The 16,697-nt window shown below is 37.4% G+C and overlaps 2 protein-coding genes across 2 annotated transcripts; both read left to right on the top strand.

The window, feature by feature from the left end:
* The first annotated feature begins 259 nt into the window (after nt 1-259).
* Nucleotides 260-7,856, top strand: LOC127986092 (inositol-trisphosphate 3-kinase C-like). The gene is made up of 7 exons (XM_052588301.1): nt 260-987; nt 3,478-3,577; nt 3,773-3,986; nt 5,341-5,545; nt 5,683-5,784; nt 6,617-6,688; nt 6,774-7,856. The coding sequence occupies exons 1-7, from the start codon at nt 628-630 to the stop codon at nt 6,978-6,980; spliced, it is 1,260 nt and encodes a 419-aa protein (XP_052444261.1). The 5' UTR covers nt 260-627; the 3' UTR covers nt 6,981-7,856.
* A 766-nt stretch (nt 7,857-8,622) lies between these two features.
* LOC127985931 (signal-induced proliferation-associated 1-like protein 2) lies at nt 8,623-16,697 on the top strand. Its single transcript, XM_052588142.1, has 11 exons — nt 8,623-9,211; nt 9,318-9,406; nt 9,521-9,633; nt 10,360-10,655; nt 11,095-11,637; nt 12,471-12,633; nt 12,777-12,924; nt 13,077-13,211; nt 14,285-14,405; nt 14,676-14,757; nt 14,868-16,697. Exons 1-11 carry the CDS (start codon nt 9,126-9,128, stop codon nt 15,012-15,014), a joined length of 1,923 nt encoding a protein of 640 aa, XP_052444102.1. The 5' UTR covers nt 8,623-9,125; the 3' UTR covers nt 15,015-16,697.

The following is a 16,697-nucleotide window of genomic DNA, read 5'->3' as shown; positions in this document are numbered from 1 at the left end:
TCTTCACGATTGTTGTGTGACTCCAGAACATCGTGTTGGTAGCTTTGATGAATTTTCCATTTTTTGGACTTCACTTACTCAAACATCTAAAAAATAGATTTTTATTTTTTGAGTGAACTGTGCCTTTAAGTACTTTATCCAAATGCAACATGTTAAAGGCCTATTAAGAAATTAAGTTTTTACAGCTCCCCTGTCAACCAAAGGTTGGGTGGCGCTGTAAATCTGATTTAATGTGTTTTGACCAGTTCACTTTTGGCTCTGTAGCTTTAAAGAAAAGTGGGCGGGGCAAAGATGTGCAGCGTGTTAACGCAACGCTTTAACAACACGCCTATGGATTGAACAAATAATACATTTGAAACTACTGCTGAAAGACGCATCAACTTTGTACGTGAATATTTGTGTGTTGTTTAAATGATTAGTATTATTTAATTTTTTTCAGGGGCTAAAAGAATGTGATCACGGCACCTTAGCGTTGAGAGTGGCCCAATGTTGTAATTCTGCAGCAGCGCGCGAGGCGTTACACAAGGTTCGGCAGAGTCCAGCGCGAGCCCGTTACTCTTAGGTTTGGACCTAATCTGGATAATCCCATCAACAACCTCAATGATCTTGTAGATCAGAAGCAGCGTGATGACTAAAACGCCAGATACCCCGATACCCTGCGCGGGTTTGGGTGATATCCACCCCAGCCGTCCCGAGGAGCCGGTGAAGCGTCTCTCCAGACTCGCTCGCGTTGCTGTTCCTGAGCTGGTTGTTACCTGCGAGCCGTGTGCCACTAAGTGTGGACCATGCTCGGGCTCTCCTCATCCCGACGAGGAGTCCATCTGTTCGGACAGCGGCCTCAGCGGCTCTCCCACCTCGTCCCTGCCGCTGAGAAAACTGTCCACCTCGTCCTCAACCGGCCTCTCGCCAGCGTCTTCTTTTGAGGAATGCGAAGAGGATTTAATGTGCTTCGGCGAATATAACCAGTCTTCAGGTGAACCGCTAACGGTGAGGATCTAAACGAAGACGATCTATTTTAACATGTATCTATTTTGTGTTACTGTCCTTTTTTTCTAGTAAGTAATCTAGAAGGAACCAGACTAGACCCATTTTCAGTTTCCTTCTAACTGTTCAGTAGATAAGGTATTCACTCATATCTGTTCAGTTAGTGACTAATGTACAGGTGTGAGTAATGTTCCTAACCTTACTTTACTACTATAGCTTACTCAAGTATTATTTTGAGAAATCCCTTGTTAAATTGAGTGCTTGCACTTATACACGCATTAAAAGTCTATTTACTTTACTAAAAGCATTTACTTTTATTTTAAATACCTTAGTAAAGTTAAATGTGGACATGTTTTACTTTTATTCAAGTATTTTTGGCTAGGTACTTAGACTTTAAATTGAGTAAAATGTTTGTCATAGTATCTATACTTTAACTTAAAGGGATACTCCACCACAAAATGAAAATTTAGTCATTAATCACTACCACCATGTCGTTCCAAACCCGTAAACGCTCTATTCATCTTCAGAACACAATTGAATATATTTAATGCTATTAGTAACATTTTAACCGATCATATACAGTTTTTTTTTTAAATTGTCATATACAATGACTAGTCATATTGGTTTCTTTATAGTTAAATTAAACTGTTAGTAAAATTACTAGTAACATGCTGCTAAGTAGTCCCTTAGGACTGCACAAAAGTGTCTAATTACGTTACCTTTGTCTGTTTAGTTAGTAGCCCTACTGGGAAACCTGTGACTACTACTAACTATACTGTACCTTGCTGCTATCATGATACAGCTCTTTAACTAACAATAAACAAAAAAAAAATTGTTATATAAATTTGTTATAGTATTTATTCATCTTTGTTAAGGTTAGGTAATTACAACTGTTCATTGTTAGTTCGTGTGACCTCGGGTCCATTAAATAACATTAGAAGATATAACATTAACTAAGATTAATAAATGCTTTAGAAATATTTTTCTTTGTCATTTCTTATTAATTGATCTATTAATTGATCTATTTAACCAATGTTAACAAACAGAACCTAAAATGTTAATGAAACATTAAGTGATATTTAAGTGGAAACTATAGGTACCTTGGTAACTTTTTGGTTGCAGGTGCACTGAATATGAGTGTGCACACTGGTGCATGCTGCAGATCGAAATAGGCCTATGCAGTTATTGAGTAATCCTCATTATAACTGATTAACATTATGGGCGTCAGGTCATAAGATCATTGTTTGTAAATGGATGGAAAAGTTCCTCATGTTTTTCTAAACTACTTTTCTTCCTCATGTTCTAATGGTTCTAGAGTCACAGATTTGTATAGAAGTGTATCTAAACAGGACAAATGTCTCTTAAGGTGTTCAAGGTAGAGGAACCAACATCATTGCGATAGCAGTGAGTCACATGGAAAGTCAATGACATGTTATAAAATCAACAAGGAACATTCATCATTGCAACTATAAAGGTGCTTGAATATAATCTGCATTGTGCTGTTGTAGGAGTTAAACAGTCTCCAATCCTTTGGGATTTGATTTTATGGATCATTAAGGTAAAAAAAAATACCAATTGATAAAATCCTAATAGTGAGTAAATACTGAACTTCTAAGGTCAGCAGATGGATGCACCTCTAGTGCTGTATGATGGGCCTCTCCTGCTTCGTTCTGGAGAATGTCATTCTTGTCTGGCTGGTTTTCCACTAGTCAATAGTGAGTGAGTGTTTGTGCTTCGAGAGCTGAGAGAACTGTGCAGGTTTAGAGGTTAATTGGCTTCATACTGAGAGCTTGGAGGATCATTACTCTCGATAGACTGTGATTATCTCATAGTTACTGTACTCTGTTTTTATACTGCATGCAGACAGTGGCAAAGGTTATTGTGTACAGTAGAATGGAAAGGTTTACGATACGTCAGCTGAAGGGATCTTGTTGATGTTTTTTGCCAGCTTTAAAACATTGAAAATGTAATGACCGTAATGAATTATTATTTCATGAACATATGTATGCTTACCTCAAAAAATAAAAAGCTTTGTAGATTAAAAAAAAAAGATGTACATTCTCATCTCATGTATGTGAGTGGCCACACTGGTTCCTTCATTTTATCTGGCAGCAAAACAAGTCTGTAAATGTTTCATGAGTGCCCTTCTAAGATTAGCTAGTTCTTAATCACAGCCACTTGGTATTGCTTGATGACTTTGTTTAGTCCGAGATTGTCGTCAATGATTTGCCACATGGGGAAAAACTCGACCTATGGTTAATAGAGGAGAGGGAGTTGTCCGTTGGAGTCTGAGCTTGACTGAATGCACTCAGTGGCCCAGTACGACTCACTGTATCATAAAATGAGAACAAAAGAGAAGACAAGAAAAGGCTCTAGCAACAAACAACCCCTTGTAGAACCATTGTGTACCGTGTGGCGGCTCTAGTCGAAGGGTTTTAAATGACATGTGAGTCTCATTCTTCTGTTTGTTTCTTTCATATCTTCTCTTCAAAGACCGAACAGTGGAAGAAGTCAAAGAATATGGTCAACTGGTCTCCACTTCCAATGACGGTGAAAAAGCGCTCACCCTGGGTGCAGGTGGTCGGCCATGCAGGTTTGCTTGTTCATCTTTGTTTTTGGTGATCTTTTGTGATTAGTAATGTCTGAAAGCTCACATTTAAGCCTTGAAAATATTATTGTTGTACGGTCGTTGTGAAATGTTTTTGCTGCTGTTTTGGGTGATTGACTTTTTTCTGAAAAAAAGGACCCTTTTTGTTTTTTCTCAGTGTGTTTTTGTTTGGTCCTCCAGGAAACTTTCAGACGGGGAGTGATGGAAGGCTGCTGAAGAAGTACTGCGAGTGCGAGCAGCTGTGTTTTCTGCAGCTCATGAGCGGCTCGCTGCGACCCTTCGTTCCTGGATACTATGGCGTGACCCAGTGTGACGAGCAGAACTACAATCTCATGGATGACCTGCTCGCTGACTTTGACTCTCCCTGCATCATGGACTGCAAAATGGGGAGCCGGTGAGGATGTTGTGATTTGTGAATTCAGCAATTGTTTTTTTTTTTTTGTGCCTAACTGGTAAAACTGGTCCAAATTGCAGCTTATTTTAGCCTCTACTCAAACAGGAAGAGGCAATCTGACCAGGATGCAAAGCGACCAACCACAGTCTATTTTTGTATTTATGTGCGGTTTATGGGCAGGTGATGCCAAAAATAATGCACTGGCATGCTAAACATTTATTTTAGTCATGACACAGTTGACAAATGACTACATGAAAACTACATTTTTTCGACAGAAATTAAATTAGGTGCAATTGTGTAATTGAACTATGCTGTTCAGGTTGTTCTGATCATTTAAACCGGTCATGATACATTTTCCATGTTGATACTCTGGCATCATTTTGGTCACCGGCTGAACACTGCTGATATATTTATCTTATGTGCACAGAATAAACACTGACACGGTCGAAACACTTAATCTGAGAAGCGTTAATAATATAAACATATAACCGTTTTGGTCAATGATTTCGGCCCTTTCTGTTTTTTTTTATTTTTTTATTGCTGTTTCAGCTCAGTGTTTAATTTTAATAGCCTGAAATTATGGCACATCTCTAGAAATGAAGAACATTTTTGTGTTTTAATCCAAAATTGAATAATTAATAACAAGGACTAATTTATAAATGGAAAACAAAGTGGGATTTACAGTTTTGCGCAAGGGTATCTAATTACAAAACTCTTCACATCTTTCAGAGATGTGATGCCAAAAACCTGACAAAATCTGCCAATTCCTACAACTTATTCTTCCTCATAAATTATCAGCTGATAATTATAGATTTGGTTATCCTATCAGTATCTGTAGATATTGTACTGTATAATTTATTGTTCATGCACATGTCCTTTTTTTAAAAAACATGTATATAACCTTTTCCACCATCTAACACTCACTTTAAAATCTTAAAATCAACATCTTTTTATCATACAAAATAGTAATGAATGTTAATATTGGCCGTTTATTGCTTATCAGCCACAACATGGAAATAATTAGCAGCATATCAGTTTCTGACAGAATTGAAAAATCAGTGTTTACAAGCACTTATGATCATCGGCGAACTGATAAAAGCTTGTTCTGTTGGACTTCCGGAAATTATGTTGCAGCTTGTTAATTTCATCAGTGCTGTCAATATATGGACTCTGGGCTTTTTATGGGTGTGGCATCTGTGGCTAAAACTATAATACAGTAGACGGCAGTGTCCAAACAATAGTGGAGGAAATATGATCACTAATGGACCACTCCTGTTGTGCCAGTTCGATAATGTTTTCATACTAAATAATTATTCCTGTGGTAATGTTGAATTGTATACATACACGCTTTTAGGACGTACCTTGAGGAAGAGTTGAGCAGGGCCTGCGAGTGTCCTCAGCCACGAAAAGACATGTATGAAAAAATGATAGCGGTGGACCCAGACGCCCCAACTGAGGAGGAGCGGGTCCAGCAGGCGGTTCTTAAAACCAGATACATGCAGTGGAGAGAAACCCTCAGCTCAACGGCCACGCTGGGCTTTCGCATCGAGGGCATCAAGGTAGTCGTGATTCAGAGACCCTCTGAATTTACACTGAGATCTTAATCTAACACTGATTGGAAATGCTTATTAGTGTCTTATTTTATGCATTTTTTGGCCTTCTGTATAATGTCATGCCATATTTGATCTGTCTTCAGAAATCAGATGGCACTTGTAACACTAACTTCAAGAGAACGAAGTACAAAGATGAGGTCATCCAAGCCCTGGAAGACTTTGTGGACAACAACATGCTAATCCTGGTATGAATTAGTGTTAGAACTGGGCAATATTTATCAAATATCTTATTATTTATTGGTGTCTGTCAATATTGTATATCTAAATGGTTCTGCATTTACATTTAATCTTTAAAACTGTTAAACTGCAGTTAATTTAAATATTTATTTAGTTAATCTTAAACGCTAATAATTTAATAAGTGTATTAATTGTTTTTTAATCATACAATTATTATTATTTTTACATTTATAATTTTGTGATGCCTGAATTTACTTGCAGCTTTTAAAATATTACATTTTTAGTTTTATTGTTAAATAAGACAAAAAAAAAAGTAATGAATTTTAATATGAGCCATATTATTATTTATCAGCCACAAAAGCAGCTTATTGTATGAAACCGTATTAAAATATCAGCACAAAATTTGTGTTGGAACTGGGCAAAATATCAAATTTGTACAATATTTGTATTATTCATTCAAATTAATATATGTATTTAAGTATTTATATATTGAAATTGTAATTATTATTATCATGAAGACAGACCGTTTGTTTCTTTGGAATAACATACCGATTTCTTTTTCATGTTTAAAATGTTTGGTAAAAATGTCAGTAAATAATTGTAAAAAATATATTGTTATATTTTGTGCAGATAAATAATATTGAAATTATTGCATGAAGTATGAATGAAATTAATGAGTATTCTATTTTACATCATGCTTTTCAACATCTAGAATCTAGCTTTTAATAATGGCTACTTGTTTGAAATAATGGCTCCTGTGCCTCTTTTAACCATTAATCCGTTTAACTCTTTAACTATTATGTAAACGAGTTAATTGTTTGGCTCTTCCTGTTCACGCAGAGAAGCTACCAACAGCGCCTGAAGGAACTACGAGCTGTGCTGGAAAAATCCGATTTCTTCAAAGCACATGAGGTGAGATGCATCTTCATTTTCCAGATCCACTCTGTTCTTCATCCTGCACTGCTGCTGTTCAGACACAGGCTGTGTTTTCCTGCAGGTGGTGGGCAGCTCTTTATTATTTGTCCATGATCTGACTGGCAAGGCTGGAATCTGGATGATAGACTTTGGGAAGACTGTTCCTATGCCGCCCCCTCTCACCCTGGACCATCGCACCCCGTGGATGGAGGGCAACAGAGAGGACGGGTACCTCTGGGGCCTGGACAATTTCATTGACATTATGACCAACATGCTTCCGGAGAAATGAAAAGCAATGTTGTGCTTCAGAATTGTCATTTTCTGCACAGACTGTTTGATTTCCCTCCTTTTTTTCCCTGCGATGAACTGATGGAATTGACTGTTAGGCTTCAACATTTACTACAAGTGCTGCTGATGAACATCTGTGAATTCACCTGCTGAAGCTTTCTCTATGTTGTCGTTTTCGCTACTATTAAAAAGCTGGATGTATTATTACACTGTGAATACATTTTTATTTAAGCAGTTTGCTCTTGGGGGTTGATGAGTAAAAGATTAGCCTAGTTTTATGAACATTAACCCTGCAGATGAAAATCATTACAGTTGTGGAGTTTCGATATGCTAAAGATGCAAAAACAGCCATGCTTTTGAATACTAATGAAAATCTGGACCTCCGTAGTCTGTTTGTGATTGTTGCCAGATATTTTTTTCCTGCATTTTACCTTATATTTGTGACCAAATGTCTCTTGGGGATGAACTGAATTGAAGTGCACACTATTAACAGTTCCATAAACCGAAGCCGAATCGAATCACAAAACAATAAAGACCTCTTACGTGTTTCTGGGTACTGTTTTAATAACATTGCATGGCACCTGAAATAAGAAAAACGTGGAAAAGTGCTTTGTGTTCGGATTGATGAAGCACTACTATAATTCACATCAAGCATAGTGAGTGAAACTGTTGTGCTTCACGTTCCCGTGTTGTGTGGTTTTTGCATGCAAGCACAAGCTGCTAAACATCCCGTTAATAGCAAAAAATAAGACCGTTTGACTGAGAATGTTTGGGATATTTGAGCCAGTACTCCTAATGCACTGTTAATTTGAAATCACCTTATTGAGGTTTTGTACTGTATAATAATAATAATAATAATAAAAGACTTGTGATCATTTCATTGGGAGCTTTGTTGTCCTTGCCGTAGTTTTGTGGTTCCGGTTTCTGGGTTCTGTGATGATGGGAACTACACAATCTCTTTTTTTTCCATGCTGGGTAATTTTGTAAAGGTGTTTGACTGTCGACACAAAAAGCGTTATCTTTTAGCCTATGTGAAATTCTTAAATGTATACATTTCTTTATTTTTATCAGAAAAGTAATCGCAATTAAAGAATGAAAAAATGGTTGGGGTGGGGTCCAAAACAGCACTGGCCTTTGACAAAAAACTATATTTCTTCAAAATATCTTATTCGGTGTTTCGCAAAAGAAAGTAGGTCAATACATAAAGGATATAAACTGATCTCATTTATATATATTAGTCTTAAGGTTTAAATCTAACCCATATGTTTTGAGTGATATATTTTGGCCTATAATGACTAAATAGCCTGTATCTTGTGAAAGCAACATCCAAATGTCACAAAACTTGGTATACACACAAACATCAGGACATGCCCAGTTTCTAGTAGTAAGGAGACTAAGAGACATTTCTAATACATCAACCAAATATTTCAAATATGAATGACAGATGAAGGCCTGATTTACTTCATTTTGAAACTAGCATGTACTCTTGTAAGCCGTTTCATCAAAATGTACAATATCAGTAGAAAGGCACGACTGTTGACTATTTTTTTTTTTTTTTTTTGTTACTATTATGAATTTCAGAGCCTTCAACCCAAGACGCTGGAATAGATTCCAGGATCCCAACCCTACACGCAGTTTGGATAAGCTGGATTTCAGAATTTGTCAGTATTTGTATGGTGCCCTTTTGCTGCATTTTAAACATGCATTTGAGATTGAGCGGACATCATTCATTTATTTATAGATACATGTTTTCAGTAGGATTATTAGTTCATATTCTGTAAGCCACATACAGAATGTTAATCTTTTATTTTCAGTTTATTGCAGTGCCCATAACAGCATCATGTTGCCTGGAGCGAACAAGCACAGTACTAACAACAGCCAACAGACCAGACAGCACAATCCCATCCTCTGTTCCTTTCAGCTGCTGAAGAGCCCACACAGCTCTTTCCCTGCTTTCTCCGCAAGCTGGGTTGAATTGGAGCAGTCTGTACCATCGTTTGCTCCTCCAAATCCACAAACACATTTCAGATTACTTAAACACATCAGGAAGGAAAAATCTCATGTTAGCATCTTAGCTGCTGTATTGGTTTCATGAATCTCGGTTTCATGTATAAGAATATTCAGGAAAAACTGGAATCCGGGAAAGATGGCTGCATTGTTCTGGGACTTGGATTATGCTACAACTCCTCCACAGACACCAGCTCTAGACTTCAGGCATACTAGACATGTGAGGTGAGACGTATTGTTATTATTATTTTTTTAATTTTTAATAATCATTACACTTTGACCCGGTGAAAATGACCATCTTTTTTCGTTTCTATGATCGTTCACACTGTAGTTCACCCATGCAAGACAACTTAGACTGGCCTTCAAGTGAGCAAGTGAAATTCACAAGATTAAACCCCTCCAGAACTAAAGGCAAGACAGGTCTGATAACAGGTTTTGCATGCTTTTGTTGAAATATGTTTTTATGATAGCACTCAGTCTGTAGTTCGTTTCACTTAGTGTAATTTGCCTCTGCAATTTCATCATGCATTTCAGAAGGAGAATGGCATATGGTAACAGCCACTCGCTCAATGCTTGGCAGGGAAAGAAGAAGCCAGAGGGAGGGTTTGCAGGACCAGCAGAGAGTGTCTTGCAACAGCTTGCCAAGAGTGAGATTGTATTATTATTTGTTTTTGTTCGTTTTGTATACTCCACCCCTTTCTCGTAATATCTATTTAAAAAGATAAGAGTCTAATGTCTACTGTACTCTTCTGAAGGTTAGAGCTTTATTAAGTGCTACTATTGGATCAGTCAAATTCACAAATGAATCATGCAATGCATAAGTCCAGTGCAAAGTCATTTATGAAGGTTTGACTCCCAGTTAAGCACAAACCATTGCTAATTTCATAAACTCAATCAAGCAGACATGTGTCAACATAATTTGTACTTTACTGATTCAGTTCTGAGTTTAGAAATATCAAGGACTAATTTTATTGTAACAATCACTTATGGTATCTAATAGGATTTGCTACCAGTGCTACACAATGCTAAGGTTAGGCACTGGTTAGTATTCACTATTTGTTTCACCATTTTCAAGGCATTCAGCACTGTCATTGCCATTATCATTTAAATAATTAGAATTGGCCACAGGGCAGAGTTTAGGTCTTGAATTTCAAAATAAATAAAGACATGGTATGTTTTTCTGAAATGCTGTGTATTAAAAGTCATATGTGCATATAAATGTAGTTACATTTTTCTAAAAAATATAAATGTCGTGCAAAATTTGTTACTGCTTACCATTGCTTTTGACTTTTGGAAACTGCATTTGAAAGAAAAGCAATCAGTTAATTCAAGGCATTTAATCATGACAATTTATCATTCTTTTTGTTTCGTAGGCACACTTTCTCCAGCCAAATAGAGAATCAAATGCTTTTTCACCCTATGCTAATGACTTCTGCTTGAATGGTAGAGATGCCGAGAGCATTGCTGAGTCCCCCAGGAACAATCGTAAGCTGCACCCGCTGACACAGCCAGGCTTCTACAGTCCGAAAGTCCCACGATCAAAACACTGTGAAGCTGCACAGTCCACAAAAACCTCTTTAAAAGGATCTTCTTCTACAAACAACCTCAAGGAGTTCTTTGCTCTCACGTTGCCTCTTCCGTGCTCCAAAACCGCTGTTCTCGAAACCAGGTGAGATGCATAAATCATGCCATAATGAACAGTATGTGTAATTTATGTAAAATTTCCCTAAAGGTCCACGATTACTTTCTGCCTGGATCCAGTACTTGTGATATCACTGTGCCCCTCCTTGCTCTCCCACCCATGAGATCCCACGGGGAGGGGTGGGACAGTCCGTAAAAAGTGGGACATTCCCACCACATCGCATTCGAGTTCCCTGACCCAAATTTTAATCATTTCATTTATCACTGGAGCTCTGAGTCTGATTTGCTGTATTGCTGAAAATGACATTCAAAATGGAATGAAATTCCTTTTATGATTGTAAAATGGGTCTGTCTTTATGCGTACAGTGTATGTCCTTTTGCAACATATGGACTGCTTACCTTATTCTTTGCTTTTATGTGTCTACAATATGTGTGTGTCTGTGGTCTTTGTGTTTCATTTCTGCCAGCCCTTTGTGTTCCAAACCACAAAAAGTTAAAACGTTTGTGGTAGAAAAGCCTCCTTTGATGAGAGCTGTGGTTTCTCAAACTTCACCGATCTCAAGTCAACCCGACAAAGAGCACTTCAGCCAACTCCTGCCAAGAGAGGACCATCTCATCAAGAACCAGGACTGCAGTTTGTTCAGTCTGCAGGAACCCAATAGGAAACCTCTTAGAAACGACCAACCTATCTGGAGTCAGAGCCAGAATTTGTTTACTGAGGAAATTTCTACCAAGGATCATCTTTCTATTAACACACTACATCTGTTCCCTGAACGCCAGTCTAAAGCAGACCAGCCTGAAGCGCTTTGTCCAAAACTGGAAAAGGCAAGTCATGAAAGATCTACCTGGAGAGTTGACACTGATATTAAACCATCTCAGGGTGACCCTGACTGGTCATGTCAAGCCAGCACAGCTAAACATGACTTCAGCCCAAAACTAAAGAAGACACAGTCCTCACAACACAGAGAAACCAGTGATGTCAGAAACACTAAGCACAACCATGTAAAAAGGTAAGCAGATCTTCCTATTATTTTTAATGTGTTATTTTTATAATACTATCTAATAGTATCGTGTGGTAGTGTTGCAAATAGTAATAGTGGTAAAATGGATTTAAAGGCACAGTTCACCCAAAAATGAAAATTCTGTCATTAATTACTCACCATCATGTCGTTCCCAAACCTGTAAGAATATCATTCATCTTCAGAACACAAATTAAGATATTTCTTTTAGCTTTCTGATCCTCCATGAACAGCAACGCAACTTACATGCTCAAGGCCGAGAAAGGTAGTAAAAACATTGGTAACATCTGTGGTTCAACCTTCATTTTATGAATTTTACTTTGTGCACAAAAACAAGTATTCTCATATCTTCCTAATATTACAGTTGAAAAACTGATGTCACATGGACTATTTTAACAGTCAGAAAGCTTTCGGATTTCATCAAAAATATCTTAATTAGTGTTCCAAAGATGAATGAAGGCCTTACTGTTTTGGAATGACATGAATTGTAATTTTTTGGTGAACTATCCCTTTAAAATTGCTGCTACCGTAAGCACAAATCAGTAACCCTTTCCAATACAGTTCATTTTGTTAGGTTCCTACACATCTCATTTGAATACGTGATTCTGATTGATCAATCAAGGCATTTAATATTCATTTTGTTTATAGCAACACTATGTATCAATCCACTCATGGAATGAAAAACAAAACAAAATGCAAAGTCAAGAGACCTTAAATCTTTTAAAAGTTAAAACCACTTTTAACTGCATTTTTGTAACGTGTCAAAAACCAATTTTGACAGTAGTTTGTTTTGCAGTGGTTTAATAACATTTTTTTTTCTTCAGTCAGGTGGATGTGCACTCAAAGAACGTGTTTGGTCAGCCTCGGGTGATTGCATCACTGCGAGCAGCATGTTCCCCGCGGCCCGTTCGTAAGAGCACAGTGGTGGAGGAATTGAAAAAACTCATTGTGATGGATGACACAGAGGACAGCTCTCAGGGTGATTCAGTATGTGATGTATTCGGCTCATGTTCAGCCATATGACCTTAAACAACCTGACTGCTTAGGACAATAATGTGTAAAAGCAGGTATTGTTTTGCAGCGTATTGGTATGTGTGCAGTGTTGCCATGTGTTTACTGTCTTTTTCTAGTCACCCCTTCAACAAAAAGAGGCAGAGATTTGCAGCAGTTTGCAAATGTCAAGTTCAAGCACAAGTTCGTTGTTATTCAGTCAAGCTTATCGATCATACCCAGAGTCTCCCCCACTCACACCCATCCATCTGCAAACACGTCAAACAGGCAAGAGTTATTCTTTCTATGAGGCAGATCTTTATTATTATACTTAGTGTTCTGTTGTAGTTCACATGTGTTTTAATGGTTTTATCAACTGGTAATACCTTGACTTGATGTTTCTATTACACTTTTGGCACTCATTGGTCGTCTTTTCCTAGAATGCGGAGCATTGCCTGAGGAGGCTGAATTTGACCTATGGGACCAACATCCTGATCCTGAACTCATGCCCCTGCCAAACACGGCTTGTGATCTTGATTGGAATAGTTTAGTTCAAGCAGCCCAAGAATATGAGAGTAAGTATCAAAGAACAAATACGTTGATTTAAGATTGTTCACATACTGTGGTCCCAATGTTTTTGACAAAAGCCACAATTACAAATGTATAAGTGACATCCGCAATATACAGTAGCTTTTTTTTTTTTTTACTAACGTCACTGTAATGAGCCATTTTTGCAGCATTCACAGTGCAATGGATATACTAAGTGAATTTTACATTAAATTGTGATATTACTTAAATGCAACAGTTCAGAAAACAATCAGATTAATACTGAATGACCGCATTGCCAGATGTTTTCACTTTTTTAACTCAGTCAGCTTAAATGGTTCCAAATAAACCAGAATAATGTGCCTCCAAGCAGCTCACAGCTGTGGTGTTTCATATCTGAATGAGTCAGAAAAAGATTTGTTCATAAAAACAATTCTTTTATTTTTGAATGAATGATTTAATGACTCATACACTCACTTGTAACTGCATACATAGTGATATGTTAAATAGCTGGGTTTACAATTAGTTTAATTCAATGACTTATTGGTAGAAGTATTATTTAAAGATGCTGTAGGGAACTTTTGTAAAAAAAAAAAAAATATTTTTTACATATTTATTAAACCTGTCATTATGTCCTGACAGTAGAATATGAGACAGATAATCTGTGGAAAAAAATCAAGCTCCTCTGGCTCCTCCCAGTGGTCCTATTGCCATTTGCAGAAAGTCATGCGCTCCCGGTAAAAAACAACAAATCAGAGCTGCGGTCCGTAACTTTGTTTGTGTTCAAAATGTAGAAAAATGAACATAATAAGCGAGTACACCATGAATCCATTTTCCAAACCGTGTTTTTAGCTTGTCCTGAATCACTAGGGTACACCTATAATAAGTGTTTATATTCGGACTATTTTAGATTGCTTCGGGGGTACCGCGGCGGAGTAACCCAGTACCTTTGTGATTCTTCATAGACATAAACAGAGAGAAGTAGCTCCGGATACAATGTTCTTCCGCAAGACGCAAGCAGTTATGTTTATTAACCGCTAGAGCGTCAAAAGTTCCCTACCGCAGCTTTAAATGGATAACTCCATGGTTAATATATTTCCAGCACAAAGGATGGCAGCCCTTTTGTCAGAAATGAGTCCTGTATCAAGCAGGCCAGACACACCATCCAATGGAACCTGCAAGATCCACCAATCCAGTGCCTACTGCAGTGGAGAAGATTTGGAGTAAGCAGACATATTTTTATTCATTTAATGCTGTTCTGGATTGAGCATCTCAATTTTGAAACTGCTGCTATGTTCGTTCTTTGAGTAATACGCAGTTAAAAACCTACACTGGTAAAAAATAAAGCTTCTTTATTGGCATCTATAGTCCCATTAAGAACATTTCACATCCATGGAAATTTTTCCACAGATGCTATTTTCATGGTTCTTTAGATTCTTTAGATTATTAAAGGGTGTACATGAATATTAATTGCCTTGTATGGTTATTTTTAGCAGTGACGTATTCATTGACTTTCCTGATCAACTCTCTCACCTGGAAGGGATGCTTAGGCGACTGAGTAGTGATCTGCTGAAGGTGAGGCTCATTTAGCAGTTAATAAATGAGTGTACTACTTGCTCTCATAGAGGACAAACATGCTCACAAGCACCATGTGTTCCTCTGTCCTTCTCTGTCCTCCTGTTCAGGAGAAGAGAGACAAGGTGGCTCTTCTGGCAGAGGTGTTGAAGCTTCGCATTAGCAACCAGCATCTGAGAGAGGAGTCCCTTTGTGCAGTCGCACAACTACACAAAATCAACAACATTTTAAACACGGCTCCTGGAGAGATGGAGTAATGCAGGGTTGCAAGCACAAACTACAAGCCTGGATATCAGCACACATTTTTTGCACTGATTTTGGAGGCAAAAATCTGCAATGTGTTACATGAAGCCATTGGTTGCCTGAAAGCTTAATCAAATGATAATGTTCCAGTTCTTTTGATCTGTTTTTACTGGTGCAGGTTTCATGCAAGCTTGAAAACCCAAACAAAATGAACTCTTTTATGGTTTATTAACAGAGCAGTACAACCCAGAACAACTTTCATGAGGTTGGTAACTCTCTTGGGGAACATATTAGAAGAGCTCCTCTAAGGCTTCTTACTGAATTATTAGGTTCAGGCTATATAAAACCGCTAATATCAACATCATAATAAATATATAAATATATGAAGATAGATACTTAACAATTGGCATTTGTTATAAATAAGTAATAAAAGTCGCAATGTTTTATATAACAATATAAAGTCACAGTGAAAAGGCTAAAAACAGTATATATTAAAACACTGAAAATGTAAATATGCTCTATGATGATAAAAAAAAAAAAACAGAAGAACAAGAAAAAATATACTTAAAACACAATAAATTAGTTCTTTTAAAATCCCTGAGATGCAGTTGTGTTAAATCACAACAGTGATTAACCTTAATAAAACTGTATTGAACTAAACAATGCAGTTGTTTAAACATCAGTAGTCTATTTGTTTTTTATGCATATGTTCTCAGAGCAGTAGGTCATTGAGGTGTGAAGACCTTCATTTGACGGCTGCATACTTGTCTCTATAGGCCAGTAACATGTGCAGTGGACTGGGCACAAAGCGTTCTGCCTTCATTTCTGTTTCGTGTTTTTGAGCACGTACATTGCGGTTCTGCTGGCAGCTGAAGCTCCAGGCTTTCAAGCTAAAAACGGAGAAAGGTTTTTACAAAATTATATTGCAACAGACAAGCCTGGATGAAGTTTGGAGAAGTCCTACCAGTACAAACGCCTCTCCTTCTTGGGCAAGATGTGCCACAGATTGGCTAACTCCTTGGTGACCGTAGTGGACGGGATGCCAGGATAGGATCTGTTCCAACATAATATCAAAAGTCTGCCATTATATATTCAGATATATTTAAATGGGTCTAATAGTGGTTTTATCATTGAAATAAGAAAAAGAATAGTCATGCACACCTGATATATAATTTTCTGTTAATTCGGCAGAACATAATAAAGCCGTTCACACATTTCTTCTTAGGGTTTGGCTGTGTTGTAACACGTCCTCTTCTTGAAGTGTTCCTGTGTGAACAGACTTTTCTTGCTCTCTTCAGAGGGACGAGTTGTTTTGGGGTCTCATCTTCAGAGCTGTTGTTCTCTTCCTCACTCTTGAAGGACAGATTACTGCTACTTCCAGCGCTCATGACAATCTGAAGAACCCAGAAGATAACATAAATAAGAGAGCTCAAAGTATCTCACTAATCTAATATACAATAGGGGTCCAAAAGTCAACTAGTGAACAGGCTACTATATTTTTTTCCATTTTAATTGATTTTTATTTAAATCCCAATTTTCTCATTGCTATTTTCATCATAACATTTGTAGTGAAATGTTGACCATCTGCACAAAGGAATCACGTGATCAGTGTCACAAACTGAATACTTCATTTCATTTGACATCATAATGTTTCCTGATTTTACATTGTTGAAATGAAAAACAACTTAACCCTAAAA

This window comes from Carassius gibelio, chromosome B21, assembly GCF_023724105.1.
Source record: "Carassius gibelio isolate Cgi1373 ecotype wild population from Czech Republic chromosome B21, carGib1.2-hapl.c, whole genome shotgun sequence".
Classification (NCBI taxonomy): domain Eukaryota; kingdom Metazoa; phylum Chordata; class Actinopteri; order Cypriniformes; family Cyprinidae; genus Carassius; species Carassius gibelio.
This window is presented reverse-complemented; position numbering and strand designations above follow the sequence as displayed.

Coding starts and splice junctions, on each gene's coding strand:
- LOC127986092 (XM_052588301.1), top strand. CDS start 628: ATGACTAAAACGCCAGATACCCCGATACCCTGCGCGGGTTTGGGTGAT. Junction 988..3,477: donor CTTCAGGTGAACCGCTAACG/GTGAGGATCTAA, acceptor TTCTCTTCAAAG/ACCGAACAGTGGAAGAAGTC. Junction 5,785..6,616: donor ACAACAACATGCTAATCCTG/GTATGAATTAGT, acceptor CTGTTCACGCAG/AGAAGCTACCAACAGCGCCT.
- LOC127985931 (XM_052588142.1), top strand. CDS start 9,126: ATGGCTGCATTGTTCTGGGACTTGGATTATGCTACAACTCCTCCACAG. Junction 12,634..12,776: donor ACAGCTCTCAGGGTGATTCA/GTATGTGATGTA, acceptor GTCTTTTTCTAG/TCACCCCTTCAACAAAAAGA. Junction 12,925..13,076: donor TCTGCAAACACGTCAAACAG/GCAAGAGTTATT, acceptor GTCTTTTCCTAG/AATGCGGAGCATTGCCTGAG.